The sequence below is a fragment of the Balaenoptera musculus genome, chromosome 15, assembly GCF_009873245.2.
Source record: "Balaenoptera musculus isolate JJ_BM4_2016_0621 chromosome 15, mBalMus1.pri.v3, whole genome shotgun sequence".
Classification (NCBI taxonomy): Eukaryota; Metazoa; Chordata; class Mammalia; order Artiodactyla; family Balaenopteridae; genus Balaenoptera; species Balaenoptera musculus.
The window spans coordinates 24,585,657-24,613,197 of NC_045799.1; the positions used below are offsets into that span (position 1 = coordinate 24,585,657).

At 38.2% G+C, this 27,541-nt stretch overlaps 1 protein-coding gene and 1 pseudogene across 1 annotated transcript in view; one reads left to right on the forward strand and one right to left on the reverse strand.

Annotated features, from left to right (window-relative positions):
* PIGU (phosphatidylinositol glycan anchor biosynthesis class U) overlaps nt 1-27,541 on the forward strand; it is a 107,409-nt gene that overhangs the window by 12,484 nt on the left and 67,384 nt on the right. Inside the window, exons 3-6 of the mRNA XM_036826433.1 lie at nt 12,006-12,065; nt 13,301-13,363; nt 21,557-21,666; nt 23,880-23,980. Coding sequence (XP_036682328.1) covers nt 12,006-12,065; nt 13,301-13,363; nt 21,557-21,666; nt 23,880-23,980 — 334 coding nt within the window. The remainder of the gene's footprint in view (nt 1-12,005; nt 12,066-13,300; nt 13,364-21,556; nt 21,667-23,879; nt 23,981-27,541) is intronic.
* Nucleotides 3,623-4,120, reverse strand: LOC118880905 (annotated as a pseudogene).

The following is a 27,541-nucleotide window of genomic DNA, read 5'->3' on the forward strand; positions in this document are numbered from 1 at the left end:
CAACGAAATAGAAAAAAATTTTTTTTCCTTGTGATGCAAACTCTTAGGAGTTACTCTCTTAACAACTTTCGTATATAACGTACAGCAGTGTTAATTATATTTATCATTTGTTGTACATTACATTCTTAGTACTTATTTATCTTATAAGTGGAAATTTGTACCTTTTGACCATCTTCATCCAGTTTCCCCTCCCCCTCTGGTAACCACAAATCTGATCTCTTTTTCTATAAGTTTGTTTCTTTGTTTTTGAAGTATAATTGACCTACAACACTATGTTAGTTCCTGATACATAACACAGTGGCTCGATATTTCTATACATTTTTATTTTATTTTTAAAAATATTTATTTATTTTATTATTTATTTATTTTTTTGGCTGCATCGGGTCTTAGTTGCAGCACATGGGGTCTTCATTGAGGCGTGTGAGATCTTTTGTTGTGGCACAGGCTCTTCGTTGTGGCATGAGGGCTTCTCTCTAGTTGTGGCGTGCAGGTTTTCTCTATCTAGTTGTGGTACATGGGCTCCAGGGCGTATGGACTCTGTAGTTTGCCGCACGTGGGCTCTCTTGTTGAGGTGTGTGAGCTCAATAGTTGTGGTGTAAGGGCTTAGTTGCCCTGCGGCATGTGGGATCTTAGTTCTCTGACCAGGGATGGAACCCGCGTCCCCTGTATTGGAAGGCGGATTCTTTCTTTCTTTTTTTTTTTTTAACATCTTTATTGGAGTATAATTGCTTTACAATGGTGTGTTAGTTTCTGCTTTATAACAAAGTGAATCAGCTATACATATACATATATCCCCATATCTCTTCTCTCTTGCGTCTCCTTTCCTCTCACCCTCGCTATCCCAACCCTCTAGGTGGTCACAAAGCACCAAGCTGATCTCCCTGTGCTGTGCGGCTGCTTCTAACTAGCTATCTTTTTTACGTTTGGTAGTGTATATATGTCCATGCCACTCTCTCACTTTGTCCCAGCTTACCCTTCCCCCTCCCCATGTCCTCAAGTCCATTCTCTAGTAGCTCTGTGTCTTTATTCCCGTCCTGCCCCTAGGTTCTTTATCACCTTTTTTTGTTTGTTTGTTTAGATTCCATATATATGTGTTAGCATACAGTATTTGTTTTTCTCTTTCTGACTTATTTCACTCTGTATGACAGACTCTAGGTCCATCCACCTCACTACAAATAACTCCATTTCGTTTCTTTTTATGGCTGAGTAATATTCCATTGTATATATGTGCCACATCTTCTTTATCCATTCATCTGTTGATGGATACTTCGGTTGCTTCCATGTCCTGGCTATCGTAAATAGAGCTGCAATGAACATTGTGGTACATGACTCTTTTTGAATTATGGTTTTCTCAGGGTATATGCCCAGTAGTGGGATTGCTGGGTCGTATGGTAGTTCTATTTTTAGTTTTTTACGGAACCTCCATACTGTTCTCCATAGTGGCTATATCAACTTACATTCCCACCAACAGTGCAAGAGGGTTCCCTTTTCTCCACACCCTTTCCAGCATTTTTTGTTTGTAGATTTTTTTGATGATGGCCACTCTGACCGGTCTGAGATGATATCTCATTGTAGTTTTGATTTGCATTTCTCTAATGATTAATGATGTTGAGCATTCTTTCATGTGTTTGTTGGCAATCTGTATATCTTCTTTGGAGAAATGTCTGTTTAGGTCTTCTGCCCAATTTTGGATTGGGTTGTTTGTTTTTTTGATATTGAGCTGCATGAGCTGCTTGTAAATTTTGGAGATTAATCCTTTGTTAGTTGCTTCATTTGCAAATATTTTCTCCCATTCTGAGGATTGTCTTTTCGTCTTGTTTATGGTTTCCTTTGCTGTGCAAAAGCTTTTAATTTTCATTAGGTCCCATTTGTTTATTTTTGTTTTTATTTCCATTTCTCTAGGAGGTGGGTCAAAAAGGATCTTGCTGTGGTATATGTCATAGAGTGTTCTGCCTATGTTTTCCTCTGAGAGTTTGATAGTGTCTGGCCTTACATTTAGGTCTTTAATCCATTTTGAGTTTATTTTTGTGTATGGTGTTAGGGAGTGTTCTAATTTCATTCTTTTACATGTAGCTGTCCAGTTTTCCCAGCAGCACTTATTGAAGAGACTGTCTTTTCTCCATTGTATATCCTTGCCTCCTTTGTAATAGATTAGTTTACCATAGGTGCATGGGTTTATCTCTGGGCTTTCTATCCTGTTCCATTGATCTATATTTCTCTTTTTGTGCCAGTATCATACTGTCTTGATTACTGTAGCTTTGTAGCATAGTCTGAAGTCAGGGAGCCTGATTCCTCCAGCTCCGTTTTTCTTTCTCAAGATTGCTTTGCCTTTTCGGGGTCTCTTGTGTTTCCATACAAATTGTGAAATGTTTTGTTCTAGTTCTGTGAAAAATGCCATTGGTAGTTTGATAGGGATTGCATTGAATCTGTAGATTGCTTTGCGTAGTATAGTCATTTTCACAATGTTGATTCTTCCAATCCAAGAACATGGTATATCTCTCCATCTATTTGTATCATCTTTAATTTCTTTCATCAGTGTCTTATAGTTTTCTGCATACAGGTCTTTTGTCTCCTTAGGTAGGTTTATTTCTAGGTATTTTATTCTTTTTGTTGCAATGGTAAATGAGAGTGTTTCCTTAATTTCACTTTCAGATTTTTCATCATTAGTGTATAGGAATGCAAGAGATTTCTGTGCATTAATTTTGTGTTCTGCTACTTTACCAAATTCATTGATTAGCTCTAGTAGTTTTCTGGTAGCATCGTTAGGATTCTCTATGTATAGTATCATGTCATCTGCAAAAAGTGACAGCTTTACTTCTTCTCCTCCAATTTGGATTCCTTTTATTTCTTTTTCTTCTCTGATTGCTGTGGCTAAAACTTCCAAAACAATGTTGAATAATAGTGGTGAGAGTGGGCAACCTTGTTTTGTTCCTGATCTTAGTGGATGGAAGGCGGATTCTTTACCACTGGACCACCAGGGAAGTCCCTATACATTTTTAAATGATCACCATGATGAGTTTAGTTGTCATTTGTCACCATACAAAGATATTATGTAATTACTGATTATATTCCCCATGCTCTACATTTCATACCTGTGACTCATTTAATTTCCTTTTTTTTTTTTAATAGAATCATGGATTTTTTTTTCAAATTTATTAATTTTTTTGGTTGCGTTGGGTCTTCGTTGCTGCACATGGGCTTTCTCTAGTTGCATCGAGTGGGGGCTACTCTTCGTTGTGGTGTGTGGGCTTCTCATTGTGGTGGCTTCTCTTGCTGCGGAGCACAGGCTTCAGTAGTTGTGGCACGTAGGCTCAGTAGTTGTGGCTCACGGGCTCTAGAGTGCAGGCTTAGTAGTTGTGGCACTCGGGCTTAGTTGCTCTGCGGTATGTGGTATCTTCCTGGACCAGGGATCGAATCCGTGTCCCCTGCATTGGCAGGCGGATTCTTAACCACTGCACCACCAGGGAATTCCCTCATTTTAATTTTCAACTGAAAGTTTGTGCCTCTTAATCTCCCTCACCTATTTCTCTCCTCCTTCACCCCTCCCCTTTTTCTATCTTTTAATATAACTGTTTTTATTGTCCAGAGTTTGTAATATGAGGGCCACCGCTTTCTCCCATACTCAAATTGATAAATTCTCAGTTGGCTGGTGAGGCCAGTTGGGATACTTCTTGTCTAATTTGGTTTCTAGGAAGACTTCATTCAAGGCCTTAATGGTTACTGATCAAATGGAATTATGTATGTCACCAGCTTTCTCATATTCCTTAATCCTGGCCTTTGAGAGAGACAAAAACTCAGCACAGCATTTGCGTCTTTTTCTTCAGCATCCACCTGGACAGTATATTTATGCTCTGGCATGAGAATCTTCAGGGCATTAAACTTCTTTTCAAAGTCATCTGCCAAGCCAGCTTTCACCACATTGGCCTTGTAGTAAGCCTAGTCATAGCAGGTAGATTCTCAGGTAGAGTAGCCAACCTGGAGATGAGGGTCTCGTTCCAAGATTTCAGGGAATTAGCAGTGGCCTTTGGTCTTGGGGTATGATCTCCCCAAAAGCTACCCAGTTAGCAGCTTCCATTGTAAACTTTCTCCCTCTTGGATCATTTGCTCTGGGGTAAGCCATGTCATGACCAACCTTAAGGAAGCCTTTGTGATGAACTGAATATTGCTGCCAACAGTCAAATGAGTAAGCTTGGAAGCAGATATTTAAGCTCTTTTAGATATTGCAACCTCAGTCGACAGCTTGGCTGCAATCTCATGAGAGACTCTGTGCCAGAACTATCCAGTTAAGCCACTCCTGGATTCCTGACTCTCAGGCACTATGTGAGATAATAAATGTGTGTTGTTTTAAGCTATTCAGTTTTTGGACAGTTTGTTACACAGAAATAGATAACTAAGATACCTAGGGAGGGAATTAACATAAAGAATACCAGGACCTAGAGCACTCTAATACATCAAGGTTGGGATGGGGAAGAGGAACTAGCAAATATAGCTGAAAAGGAGGAAAATCAAGGGAATGTTCAGGGACGCTAGATGACCATGTAATTGCTTAAGGAGGGAGTAAAAACTATGTCAAATGCTATTTCAAGGTTGAGAAAATTTAGATTGAAGATTGATGATTAATTTGCCAAAATTGAGACTTTGGCAACAGTAATTTCAGTGGCGTATAGGGACAAGAGACTGATCGAAGTACATTGAGGGAAAGATGTGGAAAGACAGAGTATAGACAACCTTTTTGAGGAGTTTTACTCTAAAGGAGGGCAGAGAAATGGTATGGTAGCTGGACGGAGATGTCTAGTGAAGATTTTTAAAATATGAGGATCTGCATATTTGAATGCTTATGGGAATAAGTCTATGGATAAACAAGTTGATGATGTAAGAAAGAGGATTGAATGAGCAATGTCTTTGAGGAGGCCAGAAGGAATAGGATCACCAGTTCACAGGTGGAGGATTTGGTTTTATTTATTTACTTATTTATTATAGATTTATTTATTTTATTTTTGGCTGCGTTGGGTCTTTGTTGCTGCGTGTGGGCTTTCTATAGTTGTGGCGAGTGGGGGCTACTCTTCATTGTGGAGCACAGGCTCTAGGTGCACAGGCTTCAATAGTTGTGGCTTGCGGGTTGTAGAGCGCAGGCTCAGTAGTTGTGGCACACGGGCTTAGTTGCTCGTGGCATGTGGAATCTTCCTGGACCAGGGCTCGAACCTGTGTTCCCGCATTGGCAGGTAGATTCTTAACCACTGCGCCACAGGGAAGCCCAAGGAAGGTTTGGTTTTAGATAGGAAGAAAGGAAGTTCATCCATTGTTAATAAGAGAAAAGTAGAGAATATAGATATAGATAGAGGAAGTTGGTCAACTGGGTAGTGGGAAAATAAGATGGTTCTCATTTAATTGCTTCTCTTTTCTCAGTGACATAAGAAATGAGATTGTCGGCTACAAGTGAGAACTAGAGAGGGAAGTTGGAGGTTGAGGAGAGGGGAAAATGTGAAATAATCCTTTCAGAAAGAATATGTCAAATGAATAAATGGAAGAGCTATATCTAGCCACTTAACCATCATTTAAAATGTTTTTTCTCTGGGAAAATGTTTTCTTGGATACAGTGAGGGAGCCTAGAATACATTCTTACTCCTCATCATGTGCGTGCGTGCGTGCATGCGTGTGTGAAGGGGGATAAAGGCCGGAGGTAGAAATTTCTAGCTACTAGAAGCATGTTAACTCTCTATACCTGTCTAAGATAACCCCGTTAGGACTGTTAACCTGTAAAATTCTGAATTAAGGGGCAAGAACAGTTGCTTCCCCTGAGCGTAGTGAGTATGACTTCAAACTCAGAGTCCCTTGCTCCTCATTCCTGAATATGGGTTAATTTGCTTGTAAGCTGGGCATTCATAAATCAAGAGCTACCTATATTTTAATATAGTTTCTCTAAGTAATAAAACACTATAAAGAAATAAAATTATATCAAGCCAAATGAAAAGCATACTTTTGGAGAGAAAGTTAATCGCTGCTTTGTATTGTTTCTTTCTTAATCTTTAGCAGATTTTATTATCTATTTCTTAAGGAAAGGTAAGAATATGTGAAAGTGGAGAAGAAAAATCTGCACAGGAGAGAAAAAAGTAGTTTAGCAACCACAGGTTAGATTTTATGACTGCCTTCAACAGACGTTTCTGTTTTCTGTGTTTAGTCAAGTACTGATAGTAAAATTGTGAGTTTATCCATATATACCCTACCCTGACTGGGAGTAGTCACCTAAATGGAGATGTAGCATAAAGACAAATTATGTTCAGTGCATGCTTCTCTATAATAGTATGATATGCAGTTAAACTAGCTACTGTGTACATGTTAGTTCATTACGGAAATGAGCCCAATTGCTGATAGACTTTTTGAGAACAGTTTGTTCTGTTATTTCTGAGACCTATTTAGTGCCATTCTAAACTATCTGAAGCATCAAGACACTTTGAAAGCAGGCTATTGGTAATATAAATATCAAGTTGCTACCTCTTACAAACAAAGATAAATGAAAAAAGAATCCATTAGTAGATAGTTGTAAAAGTTTAATTCTTTTAGAACTTTGAAAGTCAAAGCTGATTTCCCTATTTTCAAAACGAGGTAAAAAGTTGATCTCAATTAGCTAACATATTGAGTTTTACTGTATGCTAGGCACTATGCTAAGTACTTTGTGAATATTACCACTTAATTCTCCCAAGAACCCTGTGAAATAGGTCACTATACTTATTTTATAGCTGAGGAAACTAAGGCTCAGAGGGGAAGACAACTTACCCAGAGGTACATAGGTGGAACCTGGTTTTAAACCTGAGTCTGACCCCAAAGCCTTGTTCTTTCTACCACACTAGCATGAGCTCATGAAAAAACCTGTCAATAACCTTTACAGTATCATAAGACACATTTTTACAAGTGGTTGGGAGTTGGGAAGAGGTGCTTCTGAGTCACCAGCATGGGCTCACTAAAACAAGTCATGTACTTTCCTTCTGGTGTGGTGGATTGGTGAACTGGCTTGTAATAGCAGACCAACTATCCTGCCTAGAACAACTAGAAAAGCAGGAGGAATACAAAAAGCATCTGTTTGATGGCATTGGAAAGTAGCAAGATAACCAGGACTTGAGGGGCTGAGATCCCAGAGTTGAAATTGCAAAAAGTAAGATCGACAGTCTGAGCTGCTTTCTCCTTGATATATTTACCAATTTGTAAGTGGCACAGGCTGAGGGGGCAGAGAAAGAGAACAGAAATTGGATGGTAAGAGGCTACAGAGCTAAGCAGAGCTCTTGGCAGTCTAATGGTGCTGGGGAAATACAAATTCAAGTGCACTTCCAACCAAGGTGGTAGGGCTCTGGCAAAGGACTTGGCTTCTAGTTAGGTCCTCTAAAGGACTACACTCAGAGAATGAGGGTAGACCATGTATAGACTAGTCTTACAAAGACTGAAGCCAGCTTCTAATCAGCTTAACCCCTAATTAGATTAAGGTGATACAATTCTAATTATCAATACTTGCCAGAAGCTTAAAGAAACCCTTACTGGAAGAAAATCCAGAACCTCTACAATTTCTTTTGCATAGTGTCTGTCATTCAATTAAAAGTTACCAAGCATAATAAAAGATAGAAAAAAATACGCACTAAAAACAGTCTCACAGGTGATCCAGATATTGGAGTTACCAAACTTGGACTTTAAAATGACTGTGACCAGTGATTGGTATGTTAAAAAAATAAGTGACAAGATAGTGAATTACACCAGGGAACTGGAATATGTAAAAATGATCAAAGGGAAATTCTAGAACTAGAAAACATAATAACAAATTAAGAATGCAAAAGGCAAGGTTAACAGCAGATTACACAAAGCTGAAGAGAGGATTAGTGATCTGGAAGATAGAAAATAACCATACTGAAGCTTGGAGAGAAAAGGATAGAAAACAGAGAAAAAAAAAGTGATCTATGAGATACAGTAAAAAGGTTTAACATACATACAAATAGAGTTTCAGAATGGGAGAAGGGACAGAATGAGGAAGAAACAATATTTGAAGAGATTAGTGGCTGAAATTTTTTTAAACTTATGAAATATTTCAACTCAAGAAATTCTGGGGGCTTTCCTGGTGGCGCAGTGGTTGAGAATCTGCCTGCTAATGCAGGGCACACGGGTTCGAGCCCTGGTCTGGGAAGATCCCACATGCTGCAGAGCAACTAGGCCCGTGAGCCACAACTACTGAGCCTGCGTGTCTGGAGCCTGTGCTCCACAACAAGAGAGGCCGCGATAGTGAGAGGCCCGTGCACCGCGATGAAGAGTGGCCCCCGCTTGCCACAACTGGAGAAAGCCCTCGCACAGAAACTAAGACCCAACACAGCCAAAAATAAATAAATTAATTAATTAATAAAAAAAAAAATGAAACTCTGTAAACCCAAGCAGGGTAAATTCAAAGAAAACACACATCATGATAAAACTGCTCAAAACCAAAATAGGTTAAAAGCAGCCAAAGAGGGACAATTATCTTTAAAGAGAAACAAGATGGAAACTAACTTTTCAACAAAAATGAAGGAATCCAGAAGACAATAAAAAGGTATCTTTACAGTGCTGAAAGAAAATATCTACTGACATAGAATTCTATACTAAGTAAAATATCTCTAGAAATAAAGGCAAAATAAAGAGGTTTCCAAGCAGATAAAAATTGATAGCATTCATTGCCAGCAGACTCACATTTAAAAAAATATAAAAAGGCAGAAGGATTATGATCCTTGACAGTCTCATGGAATATAGGAAGGAATAAATAACAATGAAAAAGGTAAATATATGGGTAAATCTAAATAAGTATTGACTGATAAAACAATAATAATAATGTATTTTGGGTTTAAAATATATGTAGAATTAAAGCTATAACAACAATAACAGGAAAGGCTGAGAGTAGCTATATGGAGTTTAAAGTATTCAGAGGTCCCTTTATTGTTTAGGAAGTGGTAAAAGTAATCATTTATATTATACTTTAATTAAACTCAAAGACATATGTCATAATCTATAAGTTAACCACTCAAAGAATACTAGCTAAATGTATAACCAACAAGCTAATAGAGGGGAAAATGGAATAATAAAAAATAGTGAAGCAAGCAAGAAAGGAGAGAAAACAGCATAGAGAAAATGGGACAGATGGAAAATGAAATAGTAAGACAGTAAACTTAAACACACATATATCAGTAATTACATTACATGTAAATAGACTAAAATCCAGCTAAAAGATAATGATTATCAGATTGGGTTAAAAAAATAATTATATGTTGCTTTTAAGAAACACATTTGAAATATATTAGGACACACAAAAAAGTAGAAAGTAAAAATACAGGAGAAGACATATCATGCAAACATTTTCCCAAAAAAGCTGATGTAGCTATACTAATATTAGATAAAGAACACTTAAAGGCAAGAAACATTGCTAGAGGTAAAGAGGATTATTTTATAATGATAAAAAGATCAACACCCAGAAGATACAGTAATTCTACACATAAATTCATCTTACTACATAGCTTCAAAATATATAAAGCAAAAGTGACATGACTAAAAGGAGAAATAGACAAATCCACAGTCAAAGAGGGAGATTTTTAACTATCTGTCTCAGTCACTGATATAGCAAACAGACCAAAAAATCAATAAGGACATAGCAGAGTTGAATAAATCCTTAACAAACAACCTAGATGTCATACATAGAATATTACACCCTTAAATGTTAGTATGCACATTCTTTTCAAGTGTTCGTGGAGCACTTATCAAAATTGACCATATTATGGACCACAAAGCAAGTCACAACACATTTTTTTTTTGGCGGTGCCGCACGACATGTGGGATCTTAGTTCCCCAACCAGGGATTGAACCCATGCCCCTTGCAGTGGAAGCTCAGAGTCTTAACCACTGGACTGCCAGGGAAGTCCCCACAACACATTTTAAATGATTGAAATAATACAGAGTATTTTCTGTGACCACAATAATAAATACATTACAAAAATATAAAAAGAAAACAAAAATAATTTGAAATTACACTATAGTCTCAATTAAAGAAGAAATCTCAGGGGAAATTAGAGTATTTTGAACTGAATGATGTTGATAAAACAACATATCAAAATTTGTATGATGCAGCTAAAGCCATACTCAGAGGAAAATTTATTGCTTTGAATGAATATACAGTTGACCCTTGAACAGCACAGGTTTGAACTGCACAGGTAGGTCCACTTATATGCAGATTTTTTCCAGTAAGTACATACTGCAGTACTGTACAGTCTGAGGTTGGTTGAATTTGAGGATGCAGAACCATGGATATGGAGGACCAACTGTAAAGTTATACTCAGATTTTTTACTGCATGGGGGTTAGCACTCTCACATTGTTCGAGGGTCAGCTGTTTTAGGAAAGAAGACTAGGACTTCCCTGATGGTGCAGTGGTTAAGAATCCACCTGCCAATGCAGGGGACATGGGTTCGATCCCTGGCCTGGGAAGATCCAACATGCCGCGGAGCAGCTAAGCCCGTGCACCACAACTACTGAGCCTGTGCTCTAGAGCCCGCAAGCCGCAATTACTGAGCCCGCGTGCTGCAACTACTGAAGCCCGCACACCCTAGAGCCCATGCTCTGTAACAAGAGAAGCCACCGCACTGAGAAGCCTGCGCACCTCAACGAAGAGTAGCCCCTGCTTGCCACAATTGGAGAAAGCCTGAGTGCAGCAACGAAGACCCAACACAGCCAAAATAAATAAATAAACAAAGAAATAAAAAAAAGAAGTCTAAAAATCAGTGATCTAGGTATCATCAGAAAAAGATAAAGCAATTATCCCCAGAAGAGTTTGAAGAATTGTGTATTGTAAAGTTTAGAAATTAAAGAAGTATAATAATCATTAAAGCCCAAAGTTGGTACTTTGAAAGACTAATAAAATTTAGAAATCTCTGGCAAAATTTGTCAAGATTAAAAAAAAGAAGATGCACATTACCAATATTGGGAATGAAAAAGGGAACATCACTATAGTTCCTGTAGACACTAACAAATAAAATATTATGAACAATTTTATGCCAAAAAAATTATAAATTTTTGTGAAATGAACAAATTCCTAGAAAACCACAAGTTACCTAAACTGGCTAAGAAAAAAATAGCAAATCTGGATAATGTTTTATCTGTGAAAGAAATTGAATCTGTAATTTAAAATCTTCTCTCAAAGAAAACCCAGGTTGACAGAATTCAAAAAGAGTCATGTACCAAAATGTTCATTGCAGCTCTATTTACAATAGCCAGGACATGGAAGCAACCTAAGTGTCCATCAACAGATGAATGGATAAAGAAGATGTGGCACATATACGCAATGGAATATTACTCAGCCATAAAAAGAAACGAAATTGAGTTATTTGTAGTTAGGTGGATGGACCTAGAGTCTGTCATACAGAGTGAAGTAAGTCAGAAAGAGAAAAAGAAATACCGTATGCTAACACATATATATGGAATCTAAGAAAAAAAATATATATATAGTTATTTTTCACCAAAAAAAAAAAAAAAAAAAGAAAGAAAACCCAGGTTGAGATGGCTTCATGGTGAGTTAATTTTCCCAGCTGTTTGAGGAGGAAGTAACACTAATCATATAAAACATCTCAGAGAACAGAAGAAGGGAAAACATTTTGCATTTTATTTTATGAGTTCAGCAATCCTGGTCCATTATGGAGTTTCCCGTGCGTATTACATACGTCTTAAAACTAAAATTCACCTCATACCTTTACTGTGTAAACAGCTCTTCACCAGGTATTTAACATATATTAGATTTTGTTTATTCTCTTTATTCAATTCAGCAGATAGTCCCAGTGGCACAAAATGATTCAAGTGATGCTAAATAATTCTCCCTCATATGTACGCTGGCAAACTAACATAGAACAGTATTCTAGGAAAGAAAGAGATTTTTGTTGATAGAATAGCCTCCTCCCCACCCCCTACTCTGGAAGCTGATAACATTAACATTTAACTTAATGTATTTGTTTTTCTCCTGCAGACTCCATTAATAATATACCTCTTTCATTTCCTGATTGACTATGCTGAATTGGTATTTATGGTAAGTAACCTTCCACATAAAATCAATATGTATGTATTTTTAATTTTAGAGTCTTTTTTTAAATAAATTTATTTATTTTACTTTTGGTTTCGTTGGGTCTTCATTGCTGCACGTGGGCTTTTCTCTGGTTGCAGCGAGAGGGGGCTACTCTTCGTTGAGGTGCGCAGGCTTCTCACTGCGGTGGCTTCTCTTGTTGCGGAGCATGGGCTCTAGGGTGCACGGGCTTCAGTAGTTGCAGCATGCGGTCTCAGTAATTGCAGCTCACAGGCTGTAGAGCGCAGGCTCAGTAGTTGTGGCACACGGGCTTAGTTGCTCCACGGCATGTGGGATCTTCCCGGACCAGGGGTCGAACCCATGACCCCTGCATTGGCAGGTGGATTCTTAACCACTGCACCACCAGGGAAGCCCTAATTTTAGAGTCTTTTATCTTCTTGTTTTTAAGGAAAAAAAATCTATTTTAGGAGCTCAGGAGTTTCTCAGAACATAAAAGCAAAAAGCTATCTTAAATGTGAATTCATGGAACTGTGATAGTATTATGGATGTGTGAGGAGTAGTCTCTGGCATCTGACCAGTTCCAATTCCTCATACTTTTAAAATTTGATTTCTGGACTATGTAGTCTTGAATTTCTAGCTTCAAGGTTCTATGATTGGCTTTAATTGTGGTGCCAGTATAGAGGGCATCCTGAATTTCCTAAGCATTCTGCCAAGACATTCTGTGCAGAGGACATAGGCCAGATGAGACTTTAAGGGCAAGAACCTTCAAAATTGAGAAAACAGGGCTATGTTTTGAGTGTAGTAATTTGAAACACTTGCCTAATCTAGAGTTGAAAATCTGGGTCAAGTAGGAGGTCCACTGAGGTCTTCATTAATAATTATAATGGCTGTGGCTTGTTGAGGGCTTACTGTGTGCTAAGTACTTGACCTGCATCAGGCCTGCAAAGCAGTGGGTATTATTCTCATTTTATAGAAAACTTAACTAACTTGAGATTACAGAGCAGATGTGGGACACCAAACTGATGTAAGCCTCAGTGGGTCCTAGTCCTCAGAGTTTTCTGGTCAGACCTCCCTGAAGAGGCTTTATCTTTGTAGTCAAAGTGAGGGTTGAGGTTCTACCTGAATGTAAGAATTCAGTACTGGATAGTCCATCACCATCCAAAAACTCCAGACTCTGGCAGCATTCCATTACTCCTATACTAATTAGGTTCATTTCCTTTTATTTCTCTTTCTCTTGACAGATAACTGATGTACTCACTGCCATTGCCCTGTATTTTGCAATCCAGGACTTCAATAAAGTTGTGGTGAGTAGTCAGTGGGTGGGACAAAACCAGTGAAATTTGGTAGCCTGCTGATCTCTGTTATCACAAAAAAATCAAAGGTCGTGTACTTAAAGATCAGCTGTCTTAAAATCCTAAGAAGTGGGAGTGAAGCTTCTGACTTGTTCAGCCATCCCTGGAATGACCAAACCCAAACCAATAAGACAGCTTTACTAATAGATATAGAAAGGTCAGCTTAATCTTTGTGGCTTAATATCTACTCACCTATCCAGGTTCAGACTTTTTGGAGCAAATGGAGTTGAACTACTGTTATACTAATGAAGACCCTTAAAAATCCTCCATTCTTTTCACCAGTTTTTCTTTCCAAAAGAAAATGAATACAGCTTTTAACTCACTGTCTTATGCCCATCCAAGGTAAAACCGGATTCCCAATGTAGTTTCTATTTCCCTGCAGAGAGCAATCTTAATTGGAAAATTTGGCATGTATTAAATACCTATTGAAAACCATATGTAATAGCCAAGGAGAATTGTGTAGTGGGACCATTCTCATTTTCCTGGGTTCTGAGAGAGTTAACAGATTAACCATGTGTAGTATCCATGTAGTTATTTTAAAAATTGTCTGCAGTTCTCATTGACTGGCTGGGAGCCACTGAGAGGATTTAGACTGGGGTGAGTGAAGGCTGCATTCCATTGGTGGTGTCTGTTTGTGGTTCATTTTCACTTCTGTTACCAAGTAATAGAACCAGAATTAGAAGTCTGCCTTTCTGTGCACTGGTCATCAGTAACATAAAGTGGGTGAATTCTGGAATTTTAGACCTCAAAGAGATTTTTAAAATATCTGGACTGAGGGTTCTTAATTTGGGGTCCATTTATAGGCTTACTGGGTCTATAAAGCCCTTGAAATGGTATGAAAAATTGTGTATGTGCATATATCATTTTTTCCAAGAAGTAAGTCCATAGTTGCTATCAGTGTTCAAGGAGTCCTTGATTCCCCCCCTTAAAGGATTAAGAACTACATATTAGAGACTTAACATCACTAAGACCAGGGAGTATACATCTTAAGCTAATGGAGCATTTGTGACAACATGGGTGAACCTTGAGGACATTTTGCTAAGTAAAATAAGTTAGACAGAGAAAGACAAATACCGTATGATCTCACTTATATGTGGAATCTAAAAAAGTCAAACTCATAGGAATAGAGAGTAGCTTGATGGTTGCCAGGGGCTGGGGGGTGAGGGAAATGGGGAGATGTTGGTCAAAGGTACTAACTTCCAGTTGTAAGATGATTAAGTTCCAGGGATCTACTGTGCAGCATAGTAACTCTAGTTAACAATATCGTATTGTATACTTGAAAGTTGCTAAGAGAGTAGACCTTAAATACTCTCACCACACACACACACACACACACACACACACACACACACACACACACAAACACACACACACACACAGTTATGTGAGGTGATAGGTGTGTTAACTAACCTTATTGTGGTAATCATTTTGTAATATATATGTATAATATATCCAATCATCATGTATACCTTAAACATATACAATGTTATATGTCAATTATATTTCAAGAAAGCTGGAAAAGAAAAGAAAGGAAAATTTTAGGGCTGATGTAAAATGCTTTAACAGGATTCCCTAGAAGGCCAGAGATGAAATAACTGGGCATGAGATTTATAAGCAGAGGAATTCAGAAATAAAATAGCAGTGGTTATTTTCTTCTCCCAAGGTAGTTTGTGTATGTAAACTCCAGTCTTTTTCATTTGAAGTTACCTGCTAAAATATTTAGGGGTGGTACTTCCCTTGTGGTGCAGTGGTTAAGAATCCACCTGCCAGTGCAGGGGCCATGGGTTTGATCCCTGTTCCGAGAAGATCCCACATGCCACGTAGCAACTAAGCCCGTGTGCCACAATTACTGAGCCTGCGCTCTAGAGCCCGCGAGCCACAACTACTGTGCCTAGAACCCGTGCTCCACAACAAGAGGAGCCACTGCAATGAGAAGCCTGCGCACCGCAACAAAGAGTAGCCCCTGCTCGCCGCAACTAGAGAAAGCCCGCGTGCAGCAACAAAGACCCAACGCAGCCAAAAATAAATAAATTAATTAATTTTTAAAAACCCTCATTATCTCATCTATGAGAATTGGGTGATTGGGATTGACATGTATACACTGATGTGTATAAAATTGATGACTAATAAGAACCTGCTGTATAAAAAAAAAAAAGTGCTTTGTACCAGAATGATTACTGTGTGTTGTAGGGGGAGGGGGCTACTTGATAATTTTATGTTGTTTTCCATAATTCCTTGGAATTTTCTTTCTAAAATAGATGAATTTCCTTTAGGAATTCCAGAAAGCCTTTAGAGAAATATTCTTAAAATTGTTTGCTTTACAAATGTATGTTATTATTTTATTGAGAAATAAGATTAAAATCATCTTTCTGATTTTAAGATAAAAAAAAATAATGTAGAGAATTTGCCACTCACAGACCTTCATTAAAAGAATGATCAAAAAATGTGTCTAAGAAGGAAATGATGGAAGGAAGGACAAGCATTTACTGGATAAAAGAACAATAATGAAGACTTATTTGGGGACTGTTACAACAAGACGGATTGATTCACATGTTTCAGTCATTAGAATGGACATCTTTGGAGGCCACTAGTCTGCCTATCATAGTGTGCTTGGTACTTTTAATTTCAGCATCCTGGTGGGCATGTCACTGGTGGTATCTCCTTGTGTTTTTAATTTGCTTTTCCCTAGTGACTAATGATGTTGAGCATATTTTCATTCGTTTATTTGCCATTTATATATTTTCTTTTGTAAAGAGTCTGATCAACTTGTTTCCCATTTTTATTGGCTTATTATCTTTTTATTAGTGAGTTTTAAGTTTTCTTTATATATTCTGGATTTAAGTCAGAACAAATAAAAGTTTTATAAAAAAAAAAATTTAGGGGTGAAGGGTCATGATATTTACAACTTACTTTCAAATGGTTCTGGAAGAAAAATGGTTCCCATGTGTGCTTTTGTCTCTGTGTGTGTGTGTGTGTGTGTAGAGATAAAGAAAATGTGGCAAAACGTTAACAGTTGGTGGATCTACGTGTTTTATTAAATTATTCTTTCAACTTTTCTGTAGTTTGAAAGTTTTAAATATAAAACACTGGAGAAAAAAATAGCGTGTACATATGTATATATGGGATATATGTGAATATCTAAGGGGGTTTTGGTAGCTTTCATCTAAGAACACAATCAGATCTTTTCAAACAAAATATAAAACAAATGTGTTAGGTTTTTTTTTCTGAAATGTGTTTTAATGAAAGTTGATTAGAGATGCTACCATCATATGCATTCCTTTTTTTTTTTACTGATCAGCTGTCATATACTCCAATTAAAACAATTTTTAATGGGAGGAGAAGCTTATGGGGAAGTAATGAAACTAGGTTTCAGTGAGTTTCTTAAAGTCAGCTTCAGTGTCAATAGAAGAGATACTTTTAATTTAGTACACCAGTAATTTTAATTCATTTCTTAGTTATTTCTGACTTTATATGGAAACATATAGAGATCTCTTTTTTTTTCTTTGTGTGATTTAAAGAGGGAGAGAGAAAACCGAATGAGCTATTGTCAATACCCTGGTTTTGAGCACACCAAGGCAGGGTGTGCTATCTGTTATCACCAAGATAAAACTTTATCACCAAATAAAAATTTGGAATAGTTTTGCTTCTCCATCCTCAGAATTCAGCCTACTAGAACATTAGGTTTCTTGGTTAGAATAAGAGTTTCATTTACCCTGTGTCAAAAATTAACTCATTCTAAATGATACTAATATACTACTGTTGATTTGGATAGAATATTAGCACATCTTCCCCCAAATCTTTCCCAGTTTGTCAGAATGGGCCCATATCATATAGTCTGGAAGTATTTTAGTCTTGCTAGAATTTGAGACTTTTTATCCCTGGTAATGAAGGTGTGTCTGCACCCAAATGCATCCTGGTAAACTATGGTGCAGAGAGGGAAGACTGCAGCCCCACCCCAATCTCCAACTTGAGCATGTGGAATATGAATGCTGATTGATTGTGACCAGTTGATTCTCATGACATTTTACATCTGCCTCACTTGACAAAAGCAACGTTAGTCTAGTCTGTCCTTTGCTGAGACTGCGCTTATTTGGAACTCAGAATTCATGTTAGAAAGCTGCAGGTAGTTTGATAGGGAGTGATAAAAACCTGTATCCCCTACTATGCTTAGAGGGTTGTGAATTTGGAGGATAGGTTCCTGAATTTGGAATATGCTGAGGCTAACAGTTGCAGATACAGTGGGGGTGGAATATTCATCCCCCCACCTATAGGTTTTGGGGATGCAAAGGGGTGTAGACACAGCTTCAGTGATTAGAAGAATCTCTTTATTTGGAGTAGGGGAATTATGTCCTTGCAAAAATCAACCTTTCAAGGGACAGGGAAATGGCTGCGTGGGGTAGTGGGTAAAAGGGAAGGAAAACTCCACCCTGGAGATTTTTTTTTTTTTTTTTTTTTTTTTTTTTTTTTTTTTTAAATAAATAAATAAATTTATTAAAAAAGAGGCACTGTTGGGACTTCCCTGGTGGCGCAGTGGTTAAGAATCCACCTGCCAGTGCAGGGGACACGGGTTTGGGTTTGAGCCTTGGTCTGGGAAGATCCCACATGCCGCAGAGCAACTAAGCCCGTGCACCATAACTATTGAGTCCAGGTTCTGCAACAACTAGAGAAAGCCCACATGCAGCAACGAAGACCCAACACAGCCGAAAATAAACAAATAAATTTATAATAAAATAAAATAAAATAAGCACTGTTTACACACATTCTTATCAGACTGAATATCTGCTATTCCAGCCCCAAATCCTCTGGCTTCTGTGTCTTTGTCCATTCTGTGCCTAGAGCTTCTTTTACCTCCACTTGGCTGGTCAAAACTCTATCATCCTGTAATGTACATCTATTACTTTATATCCTGAAAAATACATCTGTATTCTTTTTTTTTTTTAAATGCATAATGTGAAAGTTGCTAGTTAAGTTGTTTTTTTTTTTTTTTAATTTTTATTTATTTATTTATGGCTGTGTTGGGTCTTCGTTTCTGTGCGAGGGCTTTCTCTCAGATTCTCAACCACTGCACCACCATGGAAGTCCCTGTATTCTCTTTTTAAATTGAAACAAAGAGCAGCAACTGTTATTCATCCAAGATGCCTTGTTTTACCCCTTCCTCTGGTGCCCTGGGGGCAGGTTACTTACCCTGCTTAAGACTCAATGTCCCCAGCCAGAAATGGAAATATTAACAACCACTTACATAAATGAAAATAAATGTTCATAATTGAAACACGGTATATAAAGTGCCTAGCAGGGTCCTGGAATGTAGTATGCTGTCAATAAATATTAATTCTCTTTCTCACTCTATGCTCATCCCAATATAAAATGACTCATTTTTTTTAATTCAAAAATTTCTGCTAAAATATAACATACATATGGAAAAGCTGATTAATGATTACAAAGGTAACACATTCAGGTAATTACTTTTTAGGTCACTTTAAACCTCTCCTGCTTTAAATCTCATTGTTGTTGAGGCTGCTGAATATACCTAGAAATATACCTATCTTTGGATTTTAAATTGTACTCTTTAACCTTATTTATTTACTTATTTATTTTTGGCTGTGTTGGGTCTTCATTGCTGTGCATGGGCTTTCTCTTGTTGAGGTGAGCGGGGGCTACTCTTCGTTGCGGTGCGCGGGCTTTTCATTGTGGTGGATCCTCTTGTTGCGGAGCACGGGCTCTAGGCGCGTGGGCTTCAGTAGTTGTGCTGTGCAGGCTTCAGTAGTTATGGCTCGCAGGCTCTAGAGCGCAGGCTCAGTAGTTGTGGTGCACGGGCTTAGGTGCTCTGCGGGCATGTGGAATCTTCCCGGACCAGGGCTCGAACCTGTGTCCCCAGCACTGGCAGGCGGATTCTTAACCACTGCACCACCAGGGACGCCCCTCATTTATTTTTATACTTCTAATATTTTCTTGGTGTGTGTGTGTTTAATTTTCCTTAGTTTTTAGCCACTTTCTTGTCTCTAACTGGATGCATGGGGATGTTTTAAAGGGATTTTGTCTGTGCTTAGGGGATCTGAGTCAATATTGAGTTCTAAGGCCAGGCATAATGGATGGCACCTGTGCTGGTGAGATTGAGGGAGACAAAAAGAAAGGTAGCATCGAATCTGGAGACTGCTGACCTGACTGCCCTTCTCTCGTGGAGACTCTCCTTTCATAAAATCTTTCTGTTTTAAAGTATTTTGGAAGATTGGGGTTACAAGGAAGTATTCTTTCCTAGTTGGCACAGTGTCACCTTTGCCCAGGGCCTACACATCCCTGTTTAACTGCCTGCATCTCTTACTGTAGTCCTGCTGGCTGTCTTCCAGCCTGGGGAATGGGCCTGTATTCCCATCTGTCTTTCTGGCTGCTCCTGGGTGAACTCCCTGTTTCCTTTTAACAGTTTTCTTTCTGGATCTCACACCCTCCAGGTGGCCTTCTTTTTGCAGTAGAACTCCAGAACCCTTAGCTAATGGGGCCTCCATCCTTCCACCACTGCTGCAGCTGTCCTCATTAACTGCTTTGTTTGCTAAGCCAGCCCCCTTCTCTCTAATAAAAACACCTTAGTTTATATTTTGCCCTTTTAATTAAATAACCCCAGCTGTGAATGGCAGCATAAACCTTACTGATGATAATTCCCACCACTTAACTTGGACTCCCAGAGATGATCAAAGGGAGGCTTTTGAAGTTTGTTCAGGTTTTTTGGTTAAGCCTCTACCTAAACCTCTGGAAGAAATCTGTGGTTACCTGTATTTCTGTGATGATCCTGGGATTTTCTTTTGAACTGAAAGATGGCTGTTAAAAATTTTTTTTTTAGTTTAAAAATTTAAATATCCAAAATATCTAAGACATGCAAAAATATATAAAGAATAATACATACTGTGAACCTATTTCAGCTTAAAAAATAAAACATTTTACATATAGTTGCCTCTCTCTGATACTTTCGTCTCCTTACTCTCCTTCTCTCCAGTTACCACTGTTCTGAATTTAGTGTTTATCATTCCCACACATGGCCTTAACTTTTTGTGCATTTGTAAATATACCTAAGTAACATATAGTGTTATTTTGCATGCTTTTAACTTTATGTAAATGGTGTAATGCAGTATTCTGTTGCCATCTGTGTTTTCATCCTTAAATCTTTAATCACACACTACTTTGGCTTCTCTGAATTACTGTGTTTTATAATAGGTTGCAGCATTGATTTTATACTATCTAAGATCATTAAATCAGCAGGGCTACCCATTTGGGGTTCAGAGGCTTTTTCTATCTGTAGTGTGACCCATGTTTGCTTATAGGGTTGCCTAACTTTTTTTCATTCTGGAACACACCCATGAACTTGTTGGGGCACACACAGGGGAAGGCAAGAGCTTTCCACCCCCATCTCACTCCCTCTAAATTATCCAGCTGCCCAGCCACACCCAGCCTTCCTCCTCCTTCTCTTCATCATGGTCATTTCCCACTTCCTCTGTGGAAGTCAAAAACTTGAAACAGGAGAGCTCGGAAGAAAACCCAGGACACTGTGACATTCAGGGGATCGTTCCACTTTGCATGAAAATATTTCGCTTTGATGGAACTTTGGAATCCTTAGGCCACTGATGCTAACTCTTAAAAATGACTAAAAACTGCTTTGCCATTCAATCATTCATTTAGCCATTCAACGGATATTTATTGTTTGCTCACTGTGCCAGGTATTGGCAAATAAACATGGTCTCTGCCCTCATGGAACTTACAGTATAGTGAAGGAGAAAGATAGTCAGTCACATAAATAAATAAAAAAGTTCTAACTGTGAACAGTGTTATGAGATTTTTACAGTCAGGGCAGTGAGTGTGCCTTCCTGAGGAAGTGACGATTTAACTAAGATCTAAAGATTATGTGCGAGTTAACTAGGGAAAGAGAAGAAGAGTTTGTTTGTTCTAGGTTAAATGCAAAGACCTGGGAGCAGGAGGGCAGTGGCACGTTCATGGTGCTTGAACCCAGAAAGTGAGAGGTGTGGGTAGCGGGCGTGAAATGACCCTGGAGAGGTAGGGCCAGGTCAGGCAGGCCACGTGGGCCATGGAAGAACTTTTGTCTTCATCCTAAAAGCAATGCGAAGTTATTTGTTTCATGTGTTTTGTCTTTTTTTTTTCCAGTTTAAAAAGCAGAAACTCCTCCTAGAACTAGACCAGTATGCCCCAGATGTGACCGAACTCATCCGAACCCCTATGGAAATGCGTTACATCCCTCTGAAAGTGGCCCTCTTGTAAGTATTCTCTGACAAAACAGGGCTCAGTGCCAACGAATATGAGGAAAATCTGATGAGACTTTCTCATGTTGTTTGTTGTATTTTTGGAGATTTGCAGTCTTAGTCATCAAGTATTTGCTATAGTTCTGTTGCACAACTGGGGTTCTGGCCAGGAAAAGAGACAGAGCCATCCTGTCTCTGTTGGGACAAAGCCTCACACAAGCACACGCACAATCGACCCTTCACAAATGCTTTTTCACTCGATGCTGATCTGGTTCCAGCCTCCTTGTAACCAGTGTTTAAAAAAAAAAAAAAAAAAAAAAAGTTTTCCAGTTGTGATATATGGATTGCATAAAATTCTGATCTTTATGCAGCAGTTATTTCAAGCAACTCCTATGTTTCATGTACAATTTAGTCTTCCGTTTCTAGTTCAGAAAACTGAAGAAAAGTACCAAACAGACCCATCCCAGCTGGATGACCAGTATGAGAGAGTGGAACTTATGAGGCTCTATGAAAGAATTCTCCAGGAGTACCAGTGCTGCCTGTAACTTTAATTCTTTCAGGTTATTCCTGTTTATATTCCTGAGATAGGCAAATGGGAATAATTATTCAGTCAACTAATAGTAAATGTTAATAACATACTAGTTCCTAAGGATACACAGTAAAACAAGGCAGACAAGTTTCCTCATGGAAAAACATGACCTTAAAGCTTCAGATTTAGAAGGGGCCTTATGAGGACAGTTTATTCAACCCTTTGCCTTGTGTGTGACTCTCCTATTCAGTATTCCAGATAGGTGGCTGCGTAGCTGCTTCTTGAACATCACCTGCTATTTAGAAATGGCTTTTTTTCTCCTCCCACCAAACACATTTGAGGTATCGGTTCATATCTATGTATTTCAGAAATATTGGTGGGAACTACCTAATAGAACCAGAGGTTTGGCAACATTATGAATCCCTTATGGACTCCTATGTCTCCAGGGGGTAGTTTTGTAATAGCAGCAGCCATTTCTTTAAAGGTTGTAGAACAAGCCTATCTGTAATTGCTGAAAAAAAAAAATCAACAATTTCTGGGCCTTTGGCTTTAGAACTGCTAATCTTACAGCTCTGAGAGGTATTGGATTTAAGGTCTTTATTTGTGCATAATAATTATAATCTCTCCCTGAGACACTGGTATGTTTCTTCCTATCTGATAATCAGAATTATGTAACTGGTCTCCCTTTTCACTTTGTCTGCCAGGAAACTCAGAACCAGATTTAAAGCTGATTACTACAGTGTTGTAGAAGACCCATTTGTTCTTGTTTCCCTAGCCTTTACTTTTTCCTTTTATTTATGCTTTCCCTGGTCTTGATTCTTTATTTCTATTTTAATTTTGCTCTCACTTTTTATTATCTGTTCTCATTTGAGCTGCCTCAAATCTTTTGTGGAAGCAGGATAAAAATAAATAAAAACACAGTTATGACTGTATAAGATTTCCCTATTCAGCATTTCAAATTTATTTTTTCAGTCCATTCCTTCCCACCTCAGGAAAAGACTGTTTCAGTTTAATTCCTTCCCAGTGGAAGTTCAGGTTGTCCTGTGAAGTTCAATGGCCACTAGCTTACTGAATTCAGCAGATACTTATTCTGCCCTTTGGGTCTGGCTTGGTGGATATAGCTTGGCTGCCAAGAGGACTAAACTTAAGCTGCTCTCACCTCTTGAATGGGGTAGCCTATGTCAGAGGTTAGGAACCTGATTGAGGAAACAGTACTTTCCTGGTTTTCAGAGATAACTGTAGCCATTCCTAAAATATATGGCTCTGTGGGAATTGGTAGAATTTTTATCATTTTTGAAGCCTGAAGTAATAAAAAATGTAGGCTTATTGCCAGAAAGACCTGATTTTGAATGTATTTATTAGCTTGTAAAGCCTTAGGCTACTTAACCACTGAGTCTCAGTTTCCTTATCTGCAAAATGGGAATGATGTAATAGCTGGTTTACAGGATCCGTGGTGATGAAATATGATGGTTTTCCATATAACACATAGCACAGAATAGGGAGTGAATGTTCAGTGCCTTTTACTCACTGGCCACAACCCCACTCCATCCTCTTTTACTTAGGAAAACTTATTTCTAAGAAGTTGCCTTCCCTTGAGTATGGTTTTAGTAAACCTCTTGAACTTCCTGGCTATGGTGGCCAGGACTCCCTGGTCCTTTGACCAGGATTACTAATGCCAAATATGTGTGTTTTTCCCCAGCTATCTCTTAAATCCCTACACGATCTTGTCTTGTGTTGCCAAGTCTACCTGCGCCATCAACAACACCCTCATTGCTTTCTTCATTTTGACCACGATAAAAGGTAAGGCCCCAAAGGAAAGTACAAAGTTCAGTCCCTAATTTGTGCAGGCTTTTGTAACACTTATGCTGTGGATTTAAAAAAAAAAAAATACAACACTTAAAAACATTTTTTAAAATTACACAAGTAATTTTATAGAAAATTTAGGTAAGCCAAGAGAAAAAATTAATTAAAACATCCTGAAATTCTACCACTCAGAGAGTCACTGTTAACATAGTTTAAACAAAAAACAAAAACTTCTAAAAGGCTTACAATGAGAATAGTAGTGTTCTGCCCCTTTCTTCCCATCCCTAGTTCAACTTCTTTGAAGGAACTACTTTTTTTTTTTGCTAGTATTTACTTCCATATTTCTAAATAAGACCTCGTATTGCTGTTTCATGAATTATAAATTTTAGACATTATCTATTGTATTCTTATTATGGGAGATAAAGATTTAGCTTTCTTTTACCAATATCTTCACTTCCCCTTTACCTGGTTTTCCTAGAGAAGTTATGTCACAGCTTTGATTAAATCAGTAGTTGGTACCTATATTTTATGACAGTATATGTATTATTCACTGTTGGGAAAAGTAATAACTATGGTTATTTTTTCTTTCTTGTACAACCTTTTATTTTTTCTGAGGTTAATAATTGTGGGTTTTTTGCTTGTTTTTGTTTTTGTTTTGCTTTATCTTTCTGTACCAATCACTTTTTTCCCCCCAATTGCTCTGCTAGATCTTTCAAGTGCCTAACAATACAGGCATACCTAAGAGATATTGTGAGTTTGGTTCCAGATCACAGCAATAAAGCAAATATTGCAATAAAGTGAGTCACACGAATTTTTTGGATTCCCAGCACAGACAAAAGTTATGTCTACACTATACTATATTCTGTTAAGTATGCAATAGCATTATGTCTAAAAAAATGTACATAGCTTAATTTAAACATACTTTATTGATAAAAAAAACTTAGCCCCTAATAAGAGAATCAGCCCATCCTTTGAAGCTTTGAAGCCAGGCATTGACTTCTCTTTTCTAGCTATGAAAGTCCTAGATGGCATCTTCTTCTGAAATAAGGCTGTTTCGTCTACATTGAAAATATGTTGTTTAGTGTAGCCACCTTCATTAATTGTCTTAGGTAGATCTTCTGGATAACTTGCTGCAGCTTCTACATCAGCACTTGCGACTTCACCTTGCACTTTTATGGTCTGGAGACAGGCTTCTCTCCTTGAACCTCATGAACTAATCTCTTCTAGCTTCAAACTTTTCTTCTATAGCTTCCTCACCTCTCTCAGCCTTCATAAAATTGAAGAAAGTTAGGGCCTTACTCTGGTTGAGGCTTTGGCTTAAGGGAATGTTGTGGCAGGTTTGATCTTCTCTCCAGACCACTCAGACTTTCTCCATATCAGCAATAAGGCTGTTTTGGTTTCTTATCATTCATGTGTTCACTGGAGTAGCACTTTTAATTTTCTTCAAGAACTTTACATTTGCATTACCACTAGGCTAACTGGTGCAAGAGGCCTAGCTTTCATCCTATCCCAGCTTTCGACGTGCCTTCCTCACTAAGCTTAATTATTTCTAGATTTTTTTAAAAAATTTTAAAAAATTATTTATTATTTTTGGCTGCGTTGGGTCTTCGTTGCTGCGCGTGGGCTTTCTCTAGTTGTGGCAAGCAGGGGCTACTCTTTGTTGCGGTGCGCAGCCTTTTCATTGAAGTGGCTTCTCTTGTTGCGGAACACGGGCTTTAGGTGCACGGGCTTCAGTAGTTGTGGCACACGGGCTTCAGTAGTTGTGGCATGCGGGCTTCAGTAGTTGTGGCTTGCAGGCTCTAGAGCGCAGGCTCGGTAGTTGTGGAGCATGGCCTTAGTTGCTCCGCGGCATGTGGGATCTTCCTGGACCAGGGCTCAAACCCGTGTCCCCTGCATTGGCAGGCGGATTCTTAACTACTACGCCACCAGGGAAGCCCTATTTCTAGCTTTTGATTTAAAGTGAGAAGTATGCAACACTTCCTTTGACTTGAACACTTAGAGACCATTGTATGGTTATTAATTGGCCTAATTTCAATATTAGGAAGGAATAGGGAGGCCTGAGGAGAGGGAGAGAAGTGGGGGAACAGCTAGTCTGTGAAATAGTCAGAACACAGACAACACTTATCAGTTGTTTGCCATATTATGGGCATGTGGTGCCCCCAAACAATTAAAAGAGTAATATCAAAGATCACAGATCACCATAACAAACATAATAATAATGAAAAAATTTGAAATATTGCAAGAATTACCAGAACGTGACACAGAGACACAAAGTGAGCAAATGCTGTTGGAAAAATGGCTCTGATAGACTTACTTAATGCAGGGTTGCCACAGATCTTCAATTTGTAAAAAACACAATATCTGCAAAGTACAGTAAAACAAAGTAGGTCTGTAGTTTTTAAACAAATGCTTAAGTACATCAAATAGTTTATTGGTTCCATTATTTTTCTGGAGATCTGCCTCACACATCCTTCATCCTGTACCAGTCTGTCCTGGTTGTTGTGTGGTCTTGATGCAAAGCTGTCATACTGGAACTTTTCCTTATAATTCTCTTGTATTGTATCCCTTCTTTCCTAGATTCCTTTTTTCGTTTATTGATTTTTTTCCTTGGTTTTGCTAAAGTACTTCCTCTAGTAGTTTTCTAAGAAAGGGTGTGTGAGATACGTATTTTGAATCATTCCACACATGAAAAAAATGTGTTTTTCTAACTTAGCACCAAATTAATAGTTGGGGCAAGGTATAGAATTCTAGATCAGAAAAAATTTTCCTTCAGAATTTTGAAGGCATTGCTTCACTGTGTTCTAGCATCCCAGTTGCTGTAGGGCAGTTTGAAGCCGCTATATGTAACCTAATTTTTTCTTTGAAAGATTTAAGATCTTCTTTTTATCCTCAGTATTTTGAAATTTCATGATGCTATGTCTACTTGGTTCTTTTTTCATTCATTACTGGGTACTTGGTAGGCCCTTTCAAAATAGAGACTAGTGTCCTTTAGTTCTAGAAGATATTCCGGTACTGTTTTTCAAATTCTCTCTCCTCTCTGTTTTCTCTGTCCTCTCGTTTGGGATGCCTATTGGATATTGGACTTTTTGGATTGATCTAATTTGTATGTTTTATTTTCTATTGATTTAAGTTCTTTCTTGGTCTCCAGTTGTTTCTTTGAAGCATCATTATTATTTTATCACCACGATATACTCTCTTATCTCTCTGAGTTTTCTTGGTTTTGTTTTTGTTTTCAGTTTCCATTTGTTCTAAGCATAATCTCCTTGTCTTCCTGGATTCTCTCCCCCCTACCCGCCCCGCCTTTTTTTTTCTGTTTGTCTTGGGCTCTGTCTTTCATATGGGTAGATTTTCTCTTATTTATGATGATCCTTGGCTGTCTGCTTATTATTTAAGAATGTTAGAAGGATGGGGTATGTAGGGGTATTCACCTGGCTGCACATAGTTGAGGTGAGACCTGGGGTTCTGGCTGGTCTGTATACAAACGTTCAGCTTGATTCTCATCTCTGTAACTTACCCCCACCTGCCATAGTATCTGATACCTTCAAGGTGCTGGATCTC